This window comes from Mandrillus leucophaeus, unplaced genomic scaffold (assembly GCF_000951045.1).
Source record: "Mandrillus leucophaeus isolate KB7577 unplaced genomic scaffold, Mleu.le_1.0 Scaffold938, whole genome shotgun sequence".
In the NCBI taxonomy this organism is placed as follows: Eukaryota; Metazoa; Chordata; class Mammalia; order Primates; family Cercopithecidae; genus Mandrillus; species Mandrillus leucophaeus.
In genome coordinates this window covers 1,049,889-1,075,046 of record NW_012110230.1, presented here as the reverse complement: position 1 = coordinate 1,075,046, position 25,158 = coordinate 1,049,889, and the positions used below count along the sequence as shown (strand labels likewise).

Here is a 25,158-nt window from a genome sequence, read left to right as displayed (position 1 = left end):
ATTTTTAGATATTTATTTTTCATGAGAAATATTCATTTTGTGAATTTGTTTGAATGGTATAAATAATTTAATTATTTGACTCTAAATATACCAGAGACCAAGAAAAAGACAAGAAAGAAAAAAGACAAACAGAGGGAGAAAAGAGAGGCAGAGAGGAAGAGAGAAAGGACAGAGAGTAAAATTAAATAATATCTAGAGCAACATTATACTACAAAAAAAAAAAATCTCTGGTCAATGTTATATTCTTACCACATTGAAATCTGTAGGCAATTTTACTTTTATCACAAGCAAAGGTTTCAGTAATTTTCCATTTTAAACAAATAGTGGTATTTGCTTCTACAATGGGTGTACAATCATCTAACCGAAACTTTTCAACCTCTGTCAAGAAGATACAGAAATAAATTTGATTAGTATTTCATAATGTGTGCCCCAAGCCCTCACTAATTCCTAACTTCTCAGTTAAAGCCACTGAAATTATGCTAATAACATAGAATTTGGTAAGTATTGAGATTGCTATGGGAAAAGTCTAATAACTCTAGGGATTTGGTGTTTTTTAAATTATTTACTTTATTATTTTTAGCACCATATATTTTGGTAGTGTTTCATTTATAAGTTATACTATGTTAAAAAATGAAATGCAAGCAAACATTGATAAAATTGTAGCTTTTGCACATTTTAAAACAAACACTCATTCCGTTTTGTATTTTTGTTTATATCTTCAATTTTTGTTTACTCGTTACTTACTTTGAATTGAATGATTATTATAAAGAGTATTGGGGGTTTCCTTCTTGGGAAATGCATTTTTAAGTATTGTTACCTTCTGCGTTTAATTAGTAATTTATCTCAGTAATATTTTGGGAAAATGAATAAATTAAATGGATTTTAACATATTTAAATGTTAATAAATATATTAATAGTCTCGAATTATTAAATGATATGACTTTTTTTTTTAAATTACACAGCTTTGGAATCCCTTTTCCAGAATGCTTTTGGCTAAGAGATGCTTCCCTGGAGTCTGCCCGACGCCTGTCACCCCCTCCTCTTTCCCAGCAGTAGCTTAGCTGACAAAACCAGCTTGATCTCCCTAACATGACCATAACCTTCCTCTTTTGAATGTATTTTGTTCTTCCCGTACACATCAAATCCTTTATGTTTCTCCCTAATATAATTAAGATAAATGTGTACTTAAAGCAGAATAAATATATGTACATATGTAATTAATGACTTCAGTTAAGTAGAAGAGAATAAAGAAAGCTTGTAGACAATCACTTAGCAGGATAAATTATATTTAGTATATATGAACATCTCCCTGTTAAAGAAGTAGAAGTGGTAATTTATTATTATAAACAGAAGACTTGTATGACTCTATCATTTTTACTTGGTTAAGAAAGCAGAAAGTTCACCCACTCTTTTCCAAGGGACTTCCTTTTCCTCAGTCCTGTTCTCTCACCAGACCAGTTCCTGTGACCAGTGGAGAACACCACACGCGAAAGTGTACTGATTTTATAAATTTATGAAAAGAAATAAATTGATATTTACCTGGTGGCACATCTAATTTTAATTCTTTATGATGATCTGTACATGAATTATGAGATACGAAAACGTTCATTTCTTTACATTCTGGAAGATTAAGCACCTCATTGTTTGTGCAAATATTGTGTGTGTGATTATTGTTTGTACATTCCACATTCTCATTAACATTTAGCTTTGCTGTAAATAATTTAGTTTTGTTGTTATATAAGTAATCCACAGAGATGTTTGCATATTTTTCAGCTAAAAGAAAATAGAACATTGAGTGTTATCTTATTTTTCCAGAATAAACAAAACCACATTCATGCAAATGCCAAAATATCAAATCAACTAACGAAATATCCCCAAAAACATGAAAAGGAAGAAACATATCAGATGCCTCTATATCATTTTTCTCGTAATTCTCTGTGCTTTACTGCCCTATCAACAACCCCAGCTTGTAAATTTATATTTGAATGATTACCAGATGAGTGTCTGTCTTCCTAGCTGGACTTGGAATTTCCATGAAAGCAAAGTCTGGTCTATTTTTATTATCACTGTAAATCCAGGAATATGCATAATATTTATCATTAATGGGAACTCACTAGTTACTTGTTGACTTGATGCACAAATAAATGATGCATCTGATACATTTATTCTTGCTTTATAATTTTCTTGTTTTCTAAAATGTAGTTATTAACTATCTGTCTCTTCATATATGTGGAGCATTAATTACTCAGAGACCAGAAGCCCTCATTCATTCCTTAACTTGGATAAAATTATGATTGATAATATACCTCCAAAGCACCTTTTTTTTTAGTGTCAACAATTTCTGCTGAGTGATAAAAATATCTTTATAACAAATATAAATTTATTAATTCATTGTTATTCACCAAAAATTATTAAGCCTTTGTCATGCATAAGACATGGTCACCAACACTAGGAATTCAAAGGCAAGTTAGATATAATCAGCTTTTAGAAATGTATCCTCCAATGTGGAGGCAGACACGTGCATGAATTGCAGGAGACATACAAACCTCTAAAATAAGATTATGCCAGAAATAATGTGGCACTAAAAAGAGAGAGATCTGTTCCATTTGGAAGGTATGGGACAGGATTTTCAGAGAAAGTGACTTAGTTTGTGTTTTAAAATATGGACAGGAAATAGAAAAATAGACATGGGGTTTGGGGAATGAGGTTGGAGCAGAATTCCAATTGTAGAGGAAGAGCAGGAGTGGCCACAGAGGCAGGAAGGAACAGTATATGTTTAGAAAACTGTAAGTGGGTGACTCATGCCTGTAATCCTAGCACTTTGGAAGGCTGAGGCGGGTTGATCACCTGAGGTCAGGAGTTCAAGATCAGCGTGGGCAACATGGTGAAACCCCATCTCTACTAAAAATAGAAAAATCAGCTGGGCTCGGTGGCATGTGCCTGTAGTCCCAGCTACTTGGGAGGCTGAGGCAGGAGAATCACTTGAACCTGGGAGACAGAGGTTGCAGTGAACTGAGATTGTACCACTGCACTCCAGCCCGGGCAACAGAGTGAGAAAAAAAGAAAAGAAAAGTAAAAGAAGGAAGAAAGGAAGGAAGGAAGGAAGGAAGGAAGGAAGGAAGGAAGGAAGGAAGGAAAGAAAACTGCAAGTGGTTCCATATTACTTAAGTGAAGAACATAAGGAGGCAATGATGCAAGAAGAGAGGAGGAGAGGTGAGTAACTACATGATTATAAAAGATAATATTAATTAAACATACATATGAAGGCCACTCTTTGCACTAAATGTACGGAAAGCTACTGAAGGCAGTGACTCCAGTGGTGAGACTTAGAATTGAATGGAGGAATAAGCCCTGACCATGAAGAACCACTTTGCTTCAACTGAGAATCAAGGAAGGAAATGAGAAAAAAAAAAAAGAGAGAGAGACAAACTGTTTTCAAGTATCTGCTTTGAACCAGCCCCTAACAAGCAAGACACAAAGAGAGAGAAAGAGAGAGAGATTTTTCTTCTTGATAAGCTTTGAAGGTATTATCCACATTTTATATTTATCATCACACTGAATCCTTGTCCTCCCCCGTACACCAACAAACTTGCTGTCATTTCATTTTTTTTTCAAATACCTAAACTAAAATAAGTAGCTTTACCAAAGTTGTCTAACTGGAAAATTTAGTTTTCAACTCTTATTTTGGATTCCAGGGTTCTATGTGCAAGTTTGTTACAAAGGTATATTGCATGATGCTGGGGTTTGCAGTAAAATTGAATTCGACACCCAGGAAGTAGGCATAGTTCCCAATATAGCTAGTTTTCCAACCCTTGCCTTCCTCCCTCCATCATCGCTCTTGTATTTCCCAGTGTTTATCATTCCCAACTCTATGTCCCTGTGTAGCGAGTACACATCCTGGTACTCAAATCTAGGTCTGAATATAAAATCAAAACATCTTACTACTAAGAGATACTAGCTCTTAAAATTTGAGACTAGTCATTGGTAAGAAATTAGAGCTAGTGAGTTCAGCTTGCTAGTGGATCCTGAAAGCTTGGAACAAAGAAAGATGTAATTAAAGTGCTATCCCAAAGTGAGGTATGCTGATTCTAAGTAAATAAACTTACCACATGTTGGCTTGGATGGAGTAGTAGCTGTAATGGAGGAAAAAAGAATGTAAATTACTAAAATTTTGCTTTAGACTATCTTCCATGTCATTTTGGGGAAAGCTGATTTACAGTACTTCTGCTTCACAAAGTCTATCTAGTTAGATTTAACAGAATATGAAGAATTTGCCTAGTACAGGTTTTCGTTTCAAAACTTAAAGCATTATAAAGGAGTGAGCTAATTCTACAAACTTTTTCATGAATATACCCAATAAATGCAATTAGCAATATTAAGACTTTTAGGTACACATCTAATTGCAGTATGGCAACATGGCTGAAGATTCACACAGCCAAAAATATTTTAAAGGTCTTCATTTGTTTGATTAGTCTCGATGTCAATTTATATAATTATAACTCCCATAGTACGAAGTTCATACTTTTTGTTTACAAAAAAAAAAAAAAAAAAGTCAGAGAAAAGGCAAGGACTGCTTCATTCTCTAGATTAGCTTTTGTAAGCTCTTTGCACATTTACTAGATCCAGGGTAACAAATTGCTCTCTCAACAAATCGAGTAGTGTCTTGTGTGGGTGTATGCATTTCAGTGAATAATTGGGAGAACATGTGCTTTGTGTAAGCTAAGAGATCTCTGCTCATCTCGATTCTGAGTTGGAAGAATGTGGAGAGAATGGTGGACTTGTAAGCTCTGATCAGCTTACTTGCTGATTCACACATACCAGTATTGCTGTAGCCACCCGTCAATGTCTCTTTCCTTTATTTCCATGCCCTCTCACTGCTTAACTGGAACTCTGCAACCAGCCCTATGCTGCTCACTGCTTGCAATGGACAGCCCCTTTGATGGGCCTGTTCTTTCCCACACTAAGACCTAAACCCCTGAGAGAAAAAGTTCCAGTAGATGTGGTTATTTCTCACACATGCTTTCTGATGGATTATGACAGTAACAATTACATCCTGATCTCATCAGCTGTTGCACTGCTAAGCAGAGAAATGTCTTCCTGCTGTTCCATCACCCTCAGGATTCAAACACTTAATGCAACTTAAAGAAAGCAGCCTGAGGTAGAGTGGGTAGAAGGCCCTTGTGAGAGCACATCACCAGGCACGTGGGGATTGTGTGGCTGTGACTGAGGGTAACGTCACCTATTGTTGGGGTTGAAATGACAGTGCTTCCAGAAGGGCTCAGAGTCATTGTTTCAGAGGCATTAAGGTAGGAATCTGCAAGAAAATGAACAGAAGAATAAAAGTTAATGTGTTTGTTATATTGAAAGGTAAAAGAAAAACTCTTTAGCAAAGATAATTTCCTAATGGAATCTTTTCTCTGTGAGTCCTCTTTTGATTTGACGTTTGCTTGTTTTAAAAATAATAAAGTGAATCAAAGATTTATTTCAAGTTATTTAAACTGAACATTGTATAAATTGAGGGAAAACTATTCATTCCTTGATATAATTCTTAGTTGATGTGCAATCTTCCTCAAACTATTCATTTCCCTTTCATTCGTGGCTTTGCATATTTGGATTCTAATAAGGGTCACAATTACTCTTTTTAAATATTTATTATATACCAGATTTTACATATTCAGTCATCACATTAATATTTTGAAAGGAGTGTTATTATGTCCATTTTTACACAAAGCAAATCTGACATACAGAAAGTATTAGTAATTTGCCCTATAATCAGCTAGGAAGTTGAAGAAACTGGATTTGATCCCAGAGCTATATGACATTAAGGCCTATTATTGATTCTTCTTTGCCATGGACTTTTGTAATGTTAATAATAAAATAAAATACGCCCAGAAAAAGCTTACTGGCAAGTTTCTTTTACGTAATTTGGTGTTAATACGTGAACATTTGTAAAATGAGAAACTAGATTAGAAACTAGCTCTTTTATTATTGTGCAAATATTATTTGGCACAAAATAAAAGAGCTGCATTAAAGTTTTGAGTTTCCATTTCATTATCTATAACTGAAGACACCTAGAGCACCATAGGCAGACCTGAGGTGTTCGCTGTGATGGTGGTGTTGGAGGTGCGTGCAGATAAGGCAGCAGAGCTGTTGCGTGCAGGGATGAGGGTGGTTGCTAATGGGGAAATTGGGTCTGTAGGAAAGGTGCTGGCTGTACTCCTCTCTCCTGAGACATCTGCAATCAGAAGGGCCATCAGTACCGTCAGTTGTGTCTGTCATGCAATGACAATAGTCAGATAGCCAACATGAGCACAATTACTAAAGTTAAGGCAAAGAAACAAACCTTCAAGCCCTTCTGCTATACCACGACACATATATTCTACAGAACCGTACCCAAAACACCAGGGCTTATGGGAAAGATGACTTTAGGGGCAGACAACTGGAAACCTATGTGGCTTCATAATCAGAGCACAACTTAAAACATATATATATATATATGTATATAGTTTGGACAGCCCAAGAAGCCTAAAATGCTGGGCTGCAGGCTGCCTTAGGCAATATAAAAAATGTATCAAAGCAGTAGAGACAGGTGCTGTCTTAGTGGTGCTGAGACCACGTAGATGGAGGTAGAGCTCTGAGTGTGAAAGGTTGGCACAGGAGGAAGTGCAACTTGATACATGCTGAGAGCCTTGCAGGCACACACCTCTCTGGGGAGGGATCCCTGGGAGCAGGTGCTCAGTTTTAATTTTCTTAAAATAGAGCTGAATGGGATCCTGCCTGTGCCACAGCATGAGCTCAAAGGTTTTCTTTTTTTTCCTTTCCAGCTGAAGGTTACAATCCTACTTTCACAATTCAGGCTCCCCTGGCCAGGAAAAATCAAATTGGCTTGAAATCCAACAAGCTGCACATTACAGTGGCATCATTCTCTTATTTTCCAATCACATAGGGGCTAATTGGTATAGAATCTAGGGTTGTAGCCAAAGAAACTGCACATTGTACTGGGTTAGAACTTTTCATTGTCAGGCTTCAAATTATGTAAGGTATTTTACATCATTGCTCAACATCACAACCAGAATTACAGCACAGGCAATCAATGTATATTCATTTGGTGCCTACTAGATGACTAGCACTATGCTAGTTGCCATGGAAAAAGCAAAATAAATATGAGCTACCCTTTATTCAAGAGCTTGTTGGGTTATTTTCTGTCAAGATCCCTGGGGTCATCAGTTTAATGACGTGAGATTAATCTCACATTTGCAGGCAGAGTCTGTATTTCAGCAGTGATACACGCATGCATGTTCTGAACATGGCTTTGATTTGAGCATGCAGGTGTCTACCAGTTACAAATGCAGTACAGTCTATAATTTCACACATACATTCCATTAGAATTGAAAATGCATCTTCCAAATAATTGAGCATGGGTTCTCAGCTCAGTCTTCAAAAGCCGCTAAACCACGAAATTTAACTAAACCATAGAACAGAATAAACAACATAAACATGAGGTTTTCCATTCTGGATCCCCAGAGGAGGACTTCAGCAGAACATGTAGAAGAGTGAGGAAAGCTCATTTATTCATCTTTTAAAAAACTCATTCAGACATAGAACTGGCCCCCTGCAGAGTTTTGAAAGCAGCCTTTTTCCACCTTCTTTTCCACACTCCTCTCACTCACTTGTTCTGTTCTCCCCTCTCCAGCAGACCCTGCTCCCAAGCCGTTTTGAGGCTTCCACTCTCAACCTCCCCGAACTCCCTACCTTCCCTCCTCCTCACTTGAAAACTTCTTTTCTCTTGTTATGCAGGTACTCTCAGTTGTGGTAATGGGTGGCATTTACAATTTTAATCAGGTTGATTAATCCTAATAGATTTTTAATCAGTGGAATTAGCCACTTTGAGCGGAAGAATTCCTGGATCAGGACATAGCAGACTAGTCTGTGTGACAACTAGCCCCCAGGGGTCAGTCCCCTTTTGTTATTTTCCAGTTTCTTCCCTTCCACAATTTCGGGTTCTGTAGGTTTGCTAAAAGCTCCAAATATTTTTATTGTGGTTCCCATGGCAGCCGGACTAAGTGGAATGAGGCAGGTGAGGGCGGCTCTTCTCCCACTTGTTTAAAGAGGGTGGATTGTCTGGAATGACTTTTATGCCAAGGGCGCAGTTTTAATACTGCAAAATAATGATTATTCTATATGATGTGCTTGATTCCTACCTAAAGCAAGACCATGTTCCTGCCAGCTACATAGGTCTACCATTTATATCTTTAACTTTCAAGCGTTCAGATCACTGAAATTACATATGCGACTGTGTGGATTTGTGATCTGACAAAAAACATACTTGTTTTTCTTGCATATAAAAGGGCACCACGAAGTGATATGGAGACTAATTTTGAAAAGAAAAGGGAGGAAATATTTTGTACTGTTGTTATAAACACAGAGATGCCATCCTGAAAGATTCTTGATGTTTGAATGGGAAACAAAACCATTCCTTTCTTTTTTCTCATTCTGTAAATAACAGTGTCATTGTGGTTACAACTTCTCACTGCCCTTCATTGATAATAGGAGTCACTCTTCAGCCTGGTTTCTGTTGGTGCAAAGTCTTTAAGTAAAGATTTATGCATGTTATTTCTTACTTCTAACAAAAAGTTTTCCTTGTAGAATAATTGCCTAAAATATATAAAAAATAGACTGTCCTGAATATCTCTTTCCTCCTGAGCAGATTTTTCTGTAGCCTCACAATTCTCATTATTATTTCATCTCTACTAAAAAGACAATTGTTCTGTGGTGTCACATTCCTAAGAGTGACTGAAATTCCAAATTCTTCAACTAACAGTAGCTGCACGTTAAATAAGTGGTTAGATTTCCTCACACCATTCTTAAATACAGGTAGTCGTCTTGCACTCTTCATATTTGCACAAGTCTAAAGGACCCGCAAACCTGAGATATCATTGCTGCCTGGGGTAGGGCTGAGTGCGGTATTGGCGGCGGAGCCGCTGAGTGTCTGCGTGTCAGTTCCAGTAGAGGGCGTCTGCGAGTCTGCATGCGTGGGAAGGTGAGGCGTCTGTGCTGATGAAACACCTAAGGTAGGAAAGTGAGATTATTACATCAATCTTCCCCCACTGGAGATGAATAATTTATTAAGAGGTTATAAGGAGCAAATTGCGATTGTAGTTTACCAAACTGTGAAGTGAGCGTATCTGTTAAAATGTGTCTATCAGTATTTAAATTTGCTTGACTGGAAAGTGACAGGCACCTGAGTCCTCTATTTACATATCCTTGGGAGGTTTCCTGAGCTGGATGCAGCCACAGAGAATTCGTGTTTCCAGGTGGCATTACTGACTTTCAAATCACTATGAGCTTTCTGAATTCTCCATCAACTCTACAAACTGACAGATGCAACATTTCTTTGTAGGCAGAATAAGAAAGGAATCTTCCAATATACTAGTATCTCTTACAAATTACAAAGAAAAGAAGAAATTCAAAAATGGACAAGAGATGTGACAAACATCTACCTAATATACACAAGGGTCCAAAGGTATATGAAAAAATGTTCAGTGTTACGAACAAATTTTTAAATGTAAATCAACATGAAATATTTCTAACTAGCATACTGGCAGAGTTTGAAAAGGTTGATAAGATCTAGTGTTTGAAAACATGTGGAAACAATCTCACATGTCCATGCTTACACACATAGTCTCTCATATACTTACAAAATCATATGTTGAGAGCCTGGAGGATATACAACAGTGGTTAAAAAGGTATCTTTAAGGAACAGAATTTAAAGGGATGGTATTTTCATTGTGTGTCTTTTAAGTACATATGAAGTATACACTTTATATACTTTACTCCTATATGTATATATGTATATGTATGTGTATATAGGATTAAAGTATATACACACAGAATACATACATATATTTTATATATATTTAACAGTATATACAAATATATATACACATATACCCATCTATATTGAAAATGTTTTGAAATAGTCATCAACTATTCTTATAAAAATAAAATTACACAATTAAATTTAATGTTATGCACATGGATGGTTATTGTAACCATTTTCAAAAATGAACAATTTTGAATAGTGTATATAATATTCTTAGAAATATGGACTAAAGGATTTTTACCCCAATTATATCAATAAATGAAAAAATTGCATTCAGCAGTATAAATCAATCACAATCATAAATTAAATAACTCATACAGACTTTATTCCAATAGATAATTGAAATATGACCTGATGAAAAGATTATTTTCTAGAAAAGAAAGTGTGTTTTTATTTGAAAGCATAAACTTTTCTAGGTAATTTCACCATCAGTATTATTTTGCTAGAGCAAATCAGTATTTTAAAATTATTCATCCTTATTTTCAATCTATTCTACTTTAAACCTTTCTCATACTGTGCTCTATCTGTAAATTTATGGCTTAAGTGGTTTTAGATTTTTAAAATGTGGAAATGAAAGTTAGGAATGTTGCACGTTTTTATTCGTATATGTGACATGAAATACAGAACCTTCAAAAGGAAAACTCTATGTAACACTACTCAGGCAACAAACAAAATAATAAAATAGCATGAGATGTTCTACCTAGTCATCAACACCTTCATCCTTGCCTTCCTTTAGTAAAAATTTTGGGCAATGTGTTCAAATTTTTACAGTGTTTAGACAGAACCTAGTCACTACTCTGCTATGGTGACAGGGAAACAAATGGAAGATTAAATGCACAGTCTTGTACTTGCTGTAGGAAGGCACTGACTGTTTATTTAACTGCTTACTATATCCAATAAACTTCATCAGTATGGTACTCAAAATACTTTGAAGTACCCTAAACAAAATTTCTGTGATGGTGTTATATATGCTTGTTTTTTCAAATGAAGATAAATGGCATTGTTAAACAGTTCAAATAGCTTAGTATCTTTTATCAAAGTATGTCTATAAACCTGTTTGCCCAAAAAAAATGTCAACATAACACATTATTTCAGGAAAGCATGAACACTCTCCTGATAGTAAATTTGAGTACTGAATACACTGGCAGACCTGTTGCTAAACATTAAATGAGCATATACTTATAACAGCATTGTAAGGAGCATCAGTGTCCCTCCTTGGCAAAAATATCTCTCACATCAATCTGATTTCTTCTGGGAACATGGCTACATTGCCTTTTATTTTACCAGTAGAACTCACAACCTTAATTAAAAATGTTTTCAATAATGCAAATGCTCTTAAAAGAAACTCATATAACAAAATTGGGTGGTCAATTCTCAGAATGGATTTAAAAATAATACATTCTCTATCTTCAACAATTTTTGGATAAAGAGAATCTAGAATGAAACAAAGAAATGGGAAGATTCCCGTTTAAGGCACCTTCCAAGGAGAGCAGGACTGATAATCTCTGAACTTGGGAAATTCTCATCTGTCCGGGTGGCAGGAAGCCAAGCGGGAGAATCATGGAGAGTGTGTATAGATCAGAGGATACTAGAACAAATTTCCCTCCTGATTGTCCTTGGAGATCTTGCCTCCTTCCTTTTCTCTCTGCACTCCCTAACAACATGCATTAATTACTTTGGTCGATCTATATTTCACAGATACTAATTTCCTGCAATTTCTGCACTTCAACAAAATCACATCCTCAGAAACTGTGAAAATAATTTAAAGACAAGTTGTACTGATAACTTTAGAATTTTTTAAATGACATTGCCCTGATATTTAAGTTAACAATTTTTGTGTGCCAACCTGTCATATTAAAAGCACTAGCGTTATCCAAAGAGTCCGGGGATACTTGGGTTGAAGTATTGTCTGAACTAAGAGATGGTGTGGTCTCTGAGAAGTCATTTTCTCTTTCAGAGATGCTTGCGGGTGAGAATGCAGTGGTGTGAGTAGGTAAGGGGTCACTTGAAAGTGGAACACTGGGCATCTTTGTCGTTCTCGGTCCTGTTAAATTAATGGAAAATGGAAGAAGGACAAAATAAATATGTGAATCATATCCCAAATGTATGCTCATCCCAGTATACTAACTTCCCAGTCCATTATAGTGTATATGTACCTATATCTACACATACATACACACACACCATACATAAGTATATGTATATGGTGTGTATATGTATTCATAAATATATATACACAAATATACATGCATACATACAAATATTGATGCATACAGAGATACATATAATATATAGACACAGATCTAAAACAAGTTACAGAACGTCGGCTAAAGATAACAATGGGGAAAGGAAATTGAAAGCAACTTCTCACCTATCCAAAGCAATTGTGTTCAGAAGGATGAAGCATAATGGGTAAAGATGATTAAAAAAATTAAAAAGTTGTAGATAAAGAAAAGGATAAAGAAAGGCAAAGTTAGAAGGTTTTTAGGAGAGCTAGGGTTTCAGGAGAAAAAAAAATGAAAGACAAAACTTCTATTTATTCATGGATATATATACATATATATATATATTTGAGACAGAGCCTCACTCTGTCACCAGGCTGGAGTGCGGTGACGTGATCATGGCTCACTGCAACCTCCGACTCCCTGGTTCAAGCGATTCTCCTGCCTCAGCCTCCCAAGTAGCTGGGATTACAGGCATACACCACCACATCCAGCTAATTTTTGTATTTTTAGTAGAGACAGGGTTTCACCATGTTGGTCAGGATGGTCTCGATCTCCTGACCTCATGATCCACCCGCCTCGACCTCCCAAAGTGCTGGGATTACAGGTGTGAGCCACCACGCCCGGCCTATTCATGGATTCTTAAAAAAATAAATTAAATGCAAACAAAGCAATGAAAATGTGTATAAAGGACTGAAAAACGAAACTCACAACTAGGTTTACAAACAACCAAAGTCTACAGAAATGTCTTTGACTTCATGATAACAAAGAGATACAAGTTAAAATACTGAAATAATTTCCACAGTTCAAGTTTCTTTAAAAAGAGGAAAATACATCACAATGTAGTGGTGGAATAAGTTTATGCACAGTTGACATGAGTGTACAATGGTTAAAAAAAAAATATTCTGCAGGGCAAATTAGCACTACTGATTAAAGTCCTTTAAAATTTTTTCATGCTCTTTTACTGAAAAAAGCGGTTTTCTTTATAAAAGAATAGAAAAATGCACCAAATTTGTTAAAAAAGAAAAAACTAATGTGATCTCTGGATGCTGGGATTATAAAGATGTATTTAAATTTTTTTTTTTTTTTTTTTTTTTTTTGCTTAACGTATATTTACTTTTTGAAAAGCAAAAAAATATATTTTAAAATATTTAATTAGGCAAAAACTGAGCTATATCACACAACAAGTAATAATTAATTCAGTTCAACAAGATTGGGTAAAAGACAATGGCATAAATATGGAAAAAGGGAGAGAATGAGAGAGAAACTAGAAAAGGAGTAGAGATGATAGGACAGAAAAGAGTTAAGAATGAAAATTGCAATATTACTCAATAGAGAAGAAAATGGAAATAGTATTAAAAAACAGCTTTATTCATTAGTATCAAAGTTAAAGTTAATTTTTACTAAATACAGAAAAAATTCATCTTAATTATATTGTACTTCAGCAATGTCAATATACACAAAATATTGCAGAACTATTCTGTGATTACAGAAATGCAAAACGATCATAGACTTGTTATGTGTGTTATTTTCCAAAGAAAAACTTTAGTCTCTAGATTTTTATAACCAAATACCTCACAAATAAATCCATCAAACTTTTACCCATAATTACATGCCAGCATATCCAACTAAGTACAGTAATAGGATAGTAACTACCTCTAGTCTTCAGTATAAAATCAGGTCTAACTTAATATTTTTTCATCTGCTATGCATTGAATAAAAGAAAGGGAGGAAGCCGGGCGCGGTGGCTCACGCCTGTAATCCCAGTACTTTGGGAGGCCGAGGCGGGTGGATCACGAGGTCAGGAGATCGAGACCATCCTGGCTAACACGGTGAAACCCCGTCTCTACTAAAAAAATACAAAAAATCAGCCGGGCGTGGTGGCGGGCGCCTGTGGTCCCAGCTACTCAGGAGTCTGAGGCAGGAGAATGGCGTGAACCCGGGAGGCGGAGCTTGCAGTGAGCCCAGACAGCGCCACTGCACTCCAGCCTAGACTCTGTCTCAAAAAAAAAAAAAAAAAAAAAGGGAGAGAGGGTGGGAGAAAAGAAAAGAAAAGAGAAGTGGGTGGGAGTAAGGTGGTGTAAAGAAAATAGGAAAGAAGGGAGGGAGGAAGGAAGCAGAGAGTTTAGAATTCTTTCTATTCACATTAAGTCACTGTCATCATTATAGATGATTTTTATAATGACAATTGTAATTTTGTCATTATAAAAGATTGACAATTATTAATTTGTTATTTTTAGATTAAACCAATTCTGGTGTCTGCGGGCTTCCAATGATCCCTTTTGCTTTGGGAGAAATGTTGCAACAAGTTCCCTTTATCGTCCACTATCATTCTTTTATTAGATGTGAATTACAAACAGACCAGAAAGAAAATTATGCAACAGTCTCCTTATAATAGTATGTGATGGTTAATATTGAGTGTCAACTTGATTGGATTGAAGGATGCAAAGTATTGTTTCTGGGTATGCCTGTGAGAGTATTGCCAAAGGAGATTAACATTTGAGTCAGTGGACTGGGGGAGGCAGACCCTCCCCACAATTCCCCCAAACTCCGCCCAATGTGAGTTGGCATCATCCAATCAACTGCCAGCGAGGCTAGAAAAAGCAGTCACAAGAAGGCAGGAGAAGTGGGCTTGCTGAGTCTTCTGGTCTTCATCTTTTTCTCCTGCTGGCTGCTTCCTGCTCTTGAACATCAGACTCAAAGTTCTTCAGCTTTTGGACTCTTGGACTTACTCCAGTGATTTGCCAGGGTTCTCAGGCCTTTGGCCACTGACTGAAGGCTGCACTGTCAGCTTCCCTGCTTTTGAGGTTTTGGGACTCCGATTGGCTTCCTTGCTCCTCAGCTTGCAGACAGCCTATTGTGGGACTTCACCTTGTGATTGTGAGTCAATACTCCTTAATAAACTACCCCTCATATACACATCTCTCCTATTAGTTCTGTCCCTCTAGAGAATCCTGACTAATACACAGTACCATGCTATTTTGATAAGTAGCATTCCTGAAGATACTTCTGGCCAAGCAAATTCAGTCCCAGGTGTAGGAAGAAAGGTTTTCAGAGAACCACTCTCCTTCATATCTTTGCACACATCTTAAGTTCAATTCACATTCCCGTTCACAAATAAGAATTTAAAATTAGAAAACCTGACTCAATTGCCAATTCCACATTGTTCTTGAACCTCCACTTTGCAAATTCTCCTGGTTTCCATTAATGACATTGTTGTGGCCAGTATTTGGGAGAGACCACTTTCCTTTGCATTTTGGTTAACAGTGTTAACTTACCTGGTTTCATCACTTGGAGGCTTGTCATAATAGAGTCAATTCAGAGGTAACAGAAACTCCCTCAATAAGGTGATGAGTCATCTGCCATTTTAAAAAATCACTCCCTATTCTACCTTATACCCATCCCTTTCCTGCAAAAATAACCAGCTGGTATGGTTGAGATGAATCAATCTTCTGTAAAAGTTGGAGATACTAAGTTGCATTTGAGTAGGTGGCATAAACCAATCACAATCTACTATGCAGGAATGACTTTCATTTATTTATAAAACATCACCGTCATGCTAAAAAACTGTAAAATTATGTTAGACCTCTTTTTAAAATAAGGAAATATAGTTCTTATGCAGATTCAGAAGTGTTTTTGTTAGTATTTTCATGGTTATTTGTTTTCTTCATTTGGACTGAATTTTTATTTATGACAAAAATAATCATTTTAATAACCCAATTTCATGATATGTTGAATGTACATTAGTTGTGACTGTGCATTACTATATTAAATCAAAATTGTTTTCATCAATTTACTTACCTTCTTAATACGTACTGTCAACCATATGATTATGCAGGAAATAAATAATACATTTTCAGTAACATCATTTAAGTGATGTGATTTTTTAACCATCTGCAATTTAATTTTCTCTCTTATTTTGCATGTACTATGTATGAATTTATTTGCAGCATCTCCATTTTTTAAATTTAATTTATCTCAGGATCAAGACATTTATTAGGACTATTAATTGAATTGTTCAGTAGAATTTGAAAATTATTATGTAAAAATATCTTAATAGTCTCAAAGGTTTTGTATACCATTGAAAAACGCACCATACTCTTAAAGAAATATAGACATATACAAACCTATTATCTACATATCTATAACATAGATAGACAACTCTTAACCTGCTTTCAGACTATAAAATTTTGTGATCTAACTTAAATGCATTTATTTGTAGTCTTAAAATATTAAAAGAGAGTAGAAACCTGTTGTGCGATTTACTGTCAAGTTCAGGGAAAGTTACTATTTATACACAAAACATATATATATAAATTTAATAGCATGTTTAGGTAGTTATTAAACTTTATAACATATAAGCAGAAAGTTTAAGAACAAGTGAATGTCAAGAATCATTCATGATTATAAAATTTATCCTTAAAAATAATTTCAGTGATAATAATAGAAAATTGTTATTAAATATATAAACTTTGCAACAAGAATATAAAATTAGTAAAAATGCAAATATTAATTCTTACCAATGGGGGAAGGTGTTAAGCCTTGCCCTGCAAAGAAGAAACAAAAATCTCTTAGAAAATTTCAAATTTCATTCATATTCATGTAAACATATATTAGATTTTTACATGTACCTCAAGCTTATGATAGAACATTCACCAAGTGGCAATTTTCAGTAGCTTTTACCCTAATGAAACTATATTCCCTCTCTTAATATCATGTTTACAAAGCCCAAATATGTCAAAATTATGTTATTTATTTTTTGAATGCCCAGGCTAAATCAGAAACATAACAGACTAAAGGATCACTATCAGGATTAATTTCAAACCTGCAAAAGACTTTTGAAAAACTTTTGAAACATTTTTTTCCCAAATGCATTCATTTATTTAGATAATGACGATTAATTGAGCACCTATTTTGTGCTAGACATTATGCTACATGCTAGGGATATAATATGACCAACATATAAAAATTCCCTGCCCTCAATGAGCTCAATTTAGTGTGAGATATGAACAAAAACAATCAATACAGCGTGATGACAGGTGAGACAGAATGTGCTAAAGGAGCACATAACAGGATCATCTTATTTATATTTCCAGGGTTGGTGGTTGGCTGGTAGAGGAGTTGATACAGAGGGTTTCTTGGATGTATTTAAGGTATGACCTAAAGGATTGCATATAGCTAGCTTGGTCCCAGAGGAATAAGAAGCTGGGATTTATCTTACAGGCTTTAGATATCCTTTAGAGGGATGGCTTTAATGGGAGGCCTAATGGAGAAACATTTGAATTTTAGATCAACCTTTCAGGAAATGGAAAATGGATTATTAGAGAGCAAAGGTGAGGGCAGAAAAATCAGGAGACTAAAACCAAAGCAAAACAGACAGAGATGATGTTCTACATAAGAAGAACTGTACCCCAAAAGAAAGGATGGGGAAAGGACCTATGAAACGCTTAAGCAGCACCAAGACTTCGTAAATCCTTGCAAGTGAGAATAAAGGAGAAAGAGTAATATGGAAAATATCTCGACTGATAGTTTAACATGCTAGTGAGTTGTAGTTTCACTGAACTTAAGAAATAATAAACAATGAGTAGAGAGAGGTGAATTGGAATTTGCTTGAGATTCCATGTGAAAATGTTTAATAGTATTTGAACACAGAGGTTCGTAGCTCATGCTATACATCTGGGTTGATGCTATAGATCAGCATACAGATACATTTTACAGCTACAGAGGTGAAGGAGATCACCAAACTATGTAAAAGAGAAGAGTCCTATTGGGTGAACCCCACTCCCGATATTCAACATGGGTTCTTTTCTATTTCCCTAAGTGCTGGCTGGTCTGAGAAACAAAGGGAAAGAGTACCAGAGAGAAATTTTAAAACTGGGTGTCCGGGGGAGACATCATATGTCAGCAGGTTCCGTGATGCCCCCCTTAGCCATAAAACCAGCAAGTTTTTATTAGCGATTTTCAAAAGGGGAGGGAGTGTACGAATAGGGTGTGGGTCACAGAGATCACATGCTTCACAAGGTAATAAAATATCACAAAGCAAATGGAGGCAGGGCGAGATCACAGGACCACAGGAAGGGGCAAAATTAAAATTGCTAATGAAGTTTCGGGGACCCATTGTCATTGATAACATCTTATCAGGAGACAGGGTTTGAGAGCAGACAACCCGTCTGATCAAAATTTATTAGGTGGGAATTTCCTCGTCCTAATAAGCCTGGGAGCCCTACGGAGACTGGGGCTTATTTCATCCCTTTGTCTACCACAGTAAAAGACAGCCACCCCCAAAGCAGCCATTTTAGAGGCCTACCCCCAGGGGCACATTCTCTTTCTCAGGGATGCTCCTTGATGAGAAAAAGAATTCAGCGATATTTCTCCTATTTGCTTTTGAAAGAAGAGAAATATGGCTCTGTTCTGCCTGGCTTACTGGCAGTCAGAATTTAAGGTTATCTCTCTTGTTCCCCAAACATTGCTGTTATCCTGTTCTTTTTTCAAGGTGCCCAGATTTCATATTGTTCAAACACACACGCTCTATAAACAATTTGTGCAGTTAATGCCATGATCACAGGGTCCTGAGGCGACATACATCCTCCTCAGCTTACAAAGATGATGGGATTAAGAGATTAAAGTAGACAGGCATAGGAAATCACAAGGGTATTGATTGGGGAAGTGGTAAATGTCCATGAAATCTACACAATTTGTCAGAGATTGCAGTAACGACAGGTGTAAGAAATTATAAAAGTATTAGTTTGGGGAACTAGTAAATGCCCATGAAATCATCACAATTTATGTTGTTCTGCCATGGCTTCAGCCAGTCCCTCTGTCCGGGGTCCCTGACTTCCTGCAACAGTGTCTAAGATAGAATCCTGAAGTTCAGTGAATATTAAGGAGAGAGCCAGCATAGGTAATCAAATTTTCCAAGTAGGAGAAAAACTGTAGCAAACAGGAATAAAGAGTAGAGGGTAATTCAAGAAGGAAGTGGTTGAAGTGAAATAATATGGGGATTAACATGTGGGATAAACATGGGAGAGTAACATGGGTCAACTGGATTTATCATCTGGGTTTGTGGAAATGTTGAAAAGAGCAGCTTTCTTGGCATCATGTGAACTAGATTCAGTCTACAGTGAAGTGCAATGTTTTCATCCCTCATCTTAGTAAATGCCTACTTAAAAAATTCTAAAGTTCTTTTCCAAATGACAACAAACTCAGATTATTAAAGGGAATCAGAGATCAGATGGAAGAGTGAATTAGCTGATACTTAAGGTGACTTCCTGCCTTTATATTTTGTCTTCTGAGAACAAACTGATGTGAAAACGTTTTCTTCCTTCAGAGTTGCCGTCAGAGGAGCATCACTCAGTATTTTTCAATGACATTCCCTGGCTTATTCCTTGAAGTAAAATGTATTTTTATATCATTGATGGGTGATACATAATTATTAACATATTTACTTTCTTATTTTCTCATTGTATTTCTCTTTTTCTTAATAATTCATACTTAAATATTGTTTTTAATTGATATTGTTTGTATTTTTTTCCCTTTTCTTATCTAGTTAACTTTTATCTTTCTGTTTCATGTAAACTATTATTATGTTTATTTTCTCATTAACAGTGTTCCCACTCTTCTTATTTGTTCTTATTTCCCTCTAAATTAAGGTCTTAGAATCGTGTTGGTTTGCAAAAGTGGTAATAAGAAAAAAATATTAGTATAGTAATAATTAATACCTCTCATGTTTGAAATGAAAGGAAGTGTCCTTTGTTGTTTGTGAAGAACACAGCATATCGCCAAATTTAAAATATCCAAGTTGCTTTTGAGTGTGTGAACATACTTTATACAACACATATATCTTCTTTATCTGAGAAATACATGAGCTCTTAAGTATCTAAAATTATGTTGATATGCCCCTTCTCATGCAAGCACCTAATTCCTTGGAACTTGAAACAAGTTAATCTAGTTCACTTAGGTTCGAGAAACATATATTTTTGTGCTGGCATGCTGTTAGAGACTAGGTTCAAACATGATCAAAGCATGATCCTTGCCCTGGAAAAGCTTATAATCCATAAGAGACATATATCTAGTTATCTGCAAAGACATTTCACTCATGGATACACCTGATTAAGACTAATAATCAAAATTGCTCCCATCAACATCAACATGAATCACATAATAAGAGGAAGAGGAGGAGAGAAAGAGAAGCAGCTGTAGCCAAGAGTTTTGTGTATAAGAAGTGATTCATAAGTAATTGTTGGATTCTTTTAAGCATGAGTAAGTGCAAAGGAGAAACCAAACAGATCTGATGATAACAGCTTTAGAAGAAGAGTCAAGGAGCAAGCATTGTAGACCTTGAAAAGGAGATTGAACTTTTTCCTCAGAATGATGGAAGCCATTGGATCAGTTAATACAGAGGAGAAATCAGAAAGTAAATTTGATGACAGAGAAAAGAGGAATCTTAATGTTACCTGCACCACTAATTCCACAGACCACTATATTCTATTGTTCTGATTTACTACCTTGTTGTCACCAACTATAGAGAGCGTTTCGTAGAAGAAAATTGTAATTCATCATCCGTTTACTACAGAAATGAGAAGAAAAATGCTGGGACACTATGTGAAGCTATTTCTTTTTGAACAAAAGAACTGTGAATACCTGAGTAAATATACTAGAACTGTTTCCAACCAGTACACTATGCATCAGACTACATACATGTTCCATGTCTCAGAGAGATTAATAAACTTCCAAGTGACCCAAAAGCAATGAGTTTTTTAAAAGAAATACATGATGTATAGTATTTTAATCTAACTTCTGAAAAGAAGGACAAGAGGTAAATTACCAAAATGGAGAAGACTGTCTCTAATGATTTACTTTTTTAAATAATAATTTAAAAATGATAATATTATTATTAATTGTTAATATGTATTGAGTGTTTACTGGGTGCCAGGCACTATACTAAGTCTTTTGCTTATGTTTTTTTCTTAAGCACCACAAAAACCCTACGAAGCTTAGAAAAGTCAAGTGTCTTGGCCAAGTTCACAAGACCAGTTTAGTATATGCGAGCCAGATTTGAACCTGAGCCTGTCTGACTTTACAGGCCATACTCTCACTCATCAGGCATCCCTCTTTTCCCATCAACTTGTCTTGACAGCCTTTCCTCTTTGTATGAAATTTTAAGTATGAAAATCTTTTAGAGAAGTTATTTATTAAAAACTCATAAGCTAAGTAAAAATGCATCTTAATCATAATTTGACTGCAAGTAAATTACTAGTAGTGCTACAAATGCTAAAATAACCTTGACCCTAAAAATAGATATGCAGATTAAATCATAATATGCTGAGTGAATGCTCTATAATGGTACAAACAAATATTAGAGAAAACTCAGAGGTGTGTCGACTTAATTTATTACAGAATATTGTTTTGACAGGAAAGTCAACCAAATCACACTAATATCAAGCACAATTACTAAAATTTACAGACTTTTTGTTTAGATGTCAAGAAGTTTCTGGAGCTAGAGGACAGAATAACGGGCATATATATATATATTTTTTTCTGAACTCATCATCGCTTCATATTCAAAATTTCCTCAAATCTTTTCATCTTTAATGCAGCAAAATTTAATATCCTTGGAAAACAGCATAATATATAAAGATCTAACATTTTCCTTTCTTCTATGTTCATGCTTACTTCGCATAAAGGCCTCTTGAATTGAATATGTGTTTATTTGTACACCGATTTATCACTGGATATGAATCTAAATTCCTCCACTGAGTGATTTTTAGGCTACACTGTATTATTTTATTTTTGTATACTGTTTCAAATATGCACGTGAACACACACACACACACACACACACACGCCCCACACCATTTTATCTTTTTAAAACAAAATTCCAAGACTTCAGCATCACTGTTTAGACTTAGTGTAAGACTAAACTCACTTGCCCTCATGGTCATAAAATCCCTATAAACAGATTTTTAGTTTTGGTAACACTTTTAGTCAACATGATCCATGACAGAAAAGTGTTTTTGTCCTTGAGAAAAACACATAGAATCAATTTAAAATAAAAATTTAAAGTTAAAAACTACTTCAAAATGTAAGCCAATGCCCTTAAGAATATAATGTAGACACTAGAGTGATCCAACTTGAAGCAACATATCAATTTTCACAAGCCATGTGCACTAGATTACATAAGTCTATGTTTTCAATCTTTTTAATATTAAAAATTTTAGCAGTCTTAAAGTAGGAACACACTAAATGTGACCTATATAAAATAGCTTAATTAAAACACCTACATAGCATCTAAAGGACATGCCCACCAAAAAGTGATCTAATGATTGTGTGTGTGTGTGTGTGTGTGTGTGTTTGCTCCTGTATTTTTTTTTTTATTATACTTTAAGTTCTAGGGTACATGTGCACAACGTGCAGGTTTGTTACATATGTATACATGTGCCATGTTGGTGTGCTGCACCCATCAACTCGTCAGCACTCATCAACTCATCATTTACATCAGTTATAACTCCCAATGCCATCCTTCCCCTCTCCCTGCTCCCCATAATAGGCCCTAGTGTGTGATGTTCCCCTTCCCATGTCCAAGTGTTCTCATTGTTCAATTCCCACCTATGAGTGAGAACATGCAGGGTTTGGTTTTCTGTTCTTGCGAAAGTTTGCTGAGAATGGTGGTTTTCAGCTGCACCAATGTCCCTACAAAGGACACAAACTCATCCTTTTTTATGGCTGCATAGTATTCCATGGTGTATATGTGCCACATTTTCTTAATCCAGTCTGTCACTATTCACAATAGCAAAGACTTGGAATCAACCCATCTAATGATTTTTATATCAATGTTAGCAGTACACTAACAAATACTTTGGTGGAGAATGCCTTTATATATTAAATAAGGTAGGGGGTAGGTGAAGATACTTAACTACTTAGAGAAAACTATACAACCAAATATCTGCAATAATTTATTAATGTCTCTATCATATTTTAATTCTTCCTAAACTACATGAGCAATGACTTCAATTGTCTGTTGCACTTCATATGTGCAAACATTATCAAACATTACTAAAATCATAGACAGAAGCTACTGTGCTGAATCTTCACTGATAGAAAAAAAGACCTGATGAGATTGGTTGTGGCCAGGTGCAGTGGTGCACACCTGGAATCCCAGCACTTTGGGAGGGAGAGGCAGGTGGATCACTTGAGCCAAGTGATCCAGGCTGGGCAACATGTAAAACCTCATCTCTACTAAAAACACAAAAATCAGCCAGGTGTGCTGATGTGTGCCTATAGTCCCAGCTACTTGGGAGGCTAAGCCCAGGAGTGGGGGTTGAGGCTGTAGTGAGATGTGATGGTGCCACTGCACTCAAGCCTGGGTGACAGAGTGAGACCCTGACTCAAAAACAAAAAACAACAACAAAAAAGATTGGTCGTATAAGATATTCAACTATTTCATGACCTATCCATTTAGACTGGAGTATATGGTTAAATGTTATTCTGCTTGTCCAGTGCAAAACAAATGAACTGATGTAGCTACCTAATTTGTTTTATGTATGTAGACAGCCTTGTACTGTACCCTAGTTCCTGTATTATTTAAAAGTGACAATATATTCTTAGTGGAGTCAAACAGATTTGGGAAGAGCAAATAACATTTTTGCATAAAGTACTTAATAACTAGTGCATAATAAATATTTATTTAATATTTAGAGATTATTTAATACAAATTACACTACAATATATGTAAACATTCTTTATGAACAATACTGGGAAGGTGTGGAAAATAGGTAAAGAAAAATATGTGAAATAGTAATGGAAATTAAGAGGGCACATGTGTAGGTGTGTGACAATAAAGAAAAGGCACCACTATTTATCAAAGTATGAACTGCATTGAGCTTTCTCTCAAACTCTATGAACACATCAAATCAATATGAAATGAAACACAGTAAAATATCTAGTGTTCTACATATTACAGTTACTACATTCTATAGTTTAACTTTCATTTTCTAGGGATGAAATTTTTTACATTTTTTTAAACTTAAAAGCCTTGAGTTTTCGTTAGTCAAAGAAGTATTTAGTAACATTTCAGTAGGTGGCACCATAGCACTAAAAATCTGTAAATTATCTAAGAGCTCTTTTTCCCATCATAATCCTGTTGTGAATCACCAATGGAATTGACTAGATACATTAAACAGATGAAAATGTAGATAACAGAACATTTGATCTTCAAAGCTGTGTTATTCTAACACATGTATTGTTACTGAATTTACCTTTCCCAATATGTTTCTTTTACAACTCAAAATGTTTAAATGATGACAAATCAAAGTTACCTTGAAGTCACACCCCTAAGTCCCCGATCAGAGATTTCAGCAAAAACTAGGAATCAATTTGAGTGAAAACGGCATTTCAAAAGACATACTTGGGCTTTAAATACCACCCGTTCTCCCTCCCCCCTAAAAAAAAATGGGATGCTATTTCCAAGGGAATTTAAACCTGTCTAGTTCTGCAAATCTGGGAAAAGTACAAGGGCAGAAGGGTAAAATAGAATAGATGAAATAAATACTTATTCTCAGCATCTGCACTAAAATGAATGATAGCATGTTTTGAAGGTTGAGAATGCATACTTGACCTCCATAAACATAAAGGCTGTACAAAAGTGTAAAAAAGCAAATCAAGACAAAAAATAAGGGTCAGCTGAAACAGATATGTATGGCTTTCCTTTCTTAGCAATGCATGATAATAATAAAGTATACAATAAAAATAAGAGAATTACACTTTTCTTTATGCTGGAAATCTGCTATGTGATCCACAGACAATAACTCTAACAAATCATATTAAATTATCAAGTATTTATGGAGTAAGCACTCTGGGCAGTGACAAACCAGGTATTCGGATTTCAGAAAACCACAGGAAACAGTCTTTTCTACCCTCCATTAGCTTAATCAGTCAATACAATAATGATAGCAATAGTTTACTGAAATGTTATGTAGCAGACATTATGCACACCTCTCTCTCTCTCTCTCTCTCTCTATATATATATATATATATATATATTTTTCCTTTAAACAT

The 25,158-nt window shown here is 35.5% G+C and overlaps 1 protein-coding gene and 1 pseudogene across 1 annotated transcript in view; one reads left to right on the top strand and one right to left on the bottom strand.

Annotated features, from left to right (window-relative positions):
• Positions 1 to 25,158, bottom strand: part of PTPRC (protein tyrosine phosphatase, receptor type, C) — a 132,271-nt gene that overhangs the window by 59,029 nt on the left and 48,084 nt on the right. The window contains exons 3-10 of the mRNA XM_011970254.1: positions 16,626 to 16,652; positions 11,730 to 11,927; positions 8,926 to 9,066; positions 6,092 to 6,235; positions 5,240 to 5,314; positions 4,107 to 4,133; positions 1,540 to 1,773; positions 250 to 378 (exon numbers count right to left, since the gene is read on the bottom strand). Of these exons, the coding sequence (XP_011825644.1) occupies positions 250 to 378; positions 1,540 to 1,773; positions 4,107 to 4,133; positions 5,240 to 5,314; positions 6,092 to 6,235; positions 8,926 to 9,066; positions 11,730 to 11,927; positions 16,626 to 16,652 (975 nt within the window). The remainder of the gene's footprint in view (positions 1 to 249; positions 379 to 1,539; positions 1,774 to 4,106; positions 4,134 to 5,239; positions 5,315 to 6,091; positions 6,236 to 8,925; positions 9,067 to 11,729; positions 11,928 to 16,625; positions 16,653 to 25,158) is intronic.
• Positions 17,351 to 25,158, top strand: part of LOC105532172 — a 15,110-nt pseudogene continuing 7,302 nt past the window's right edge.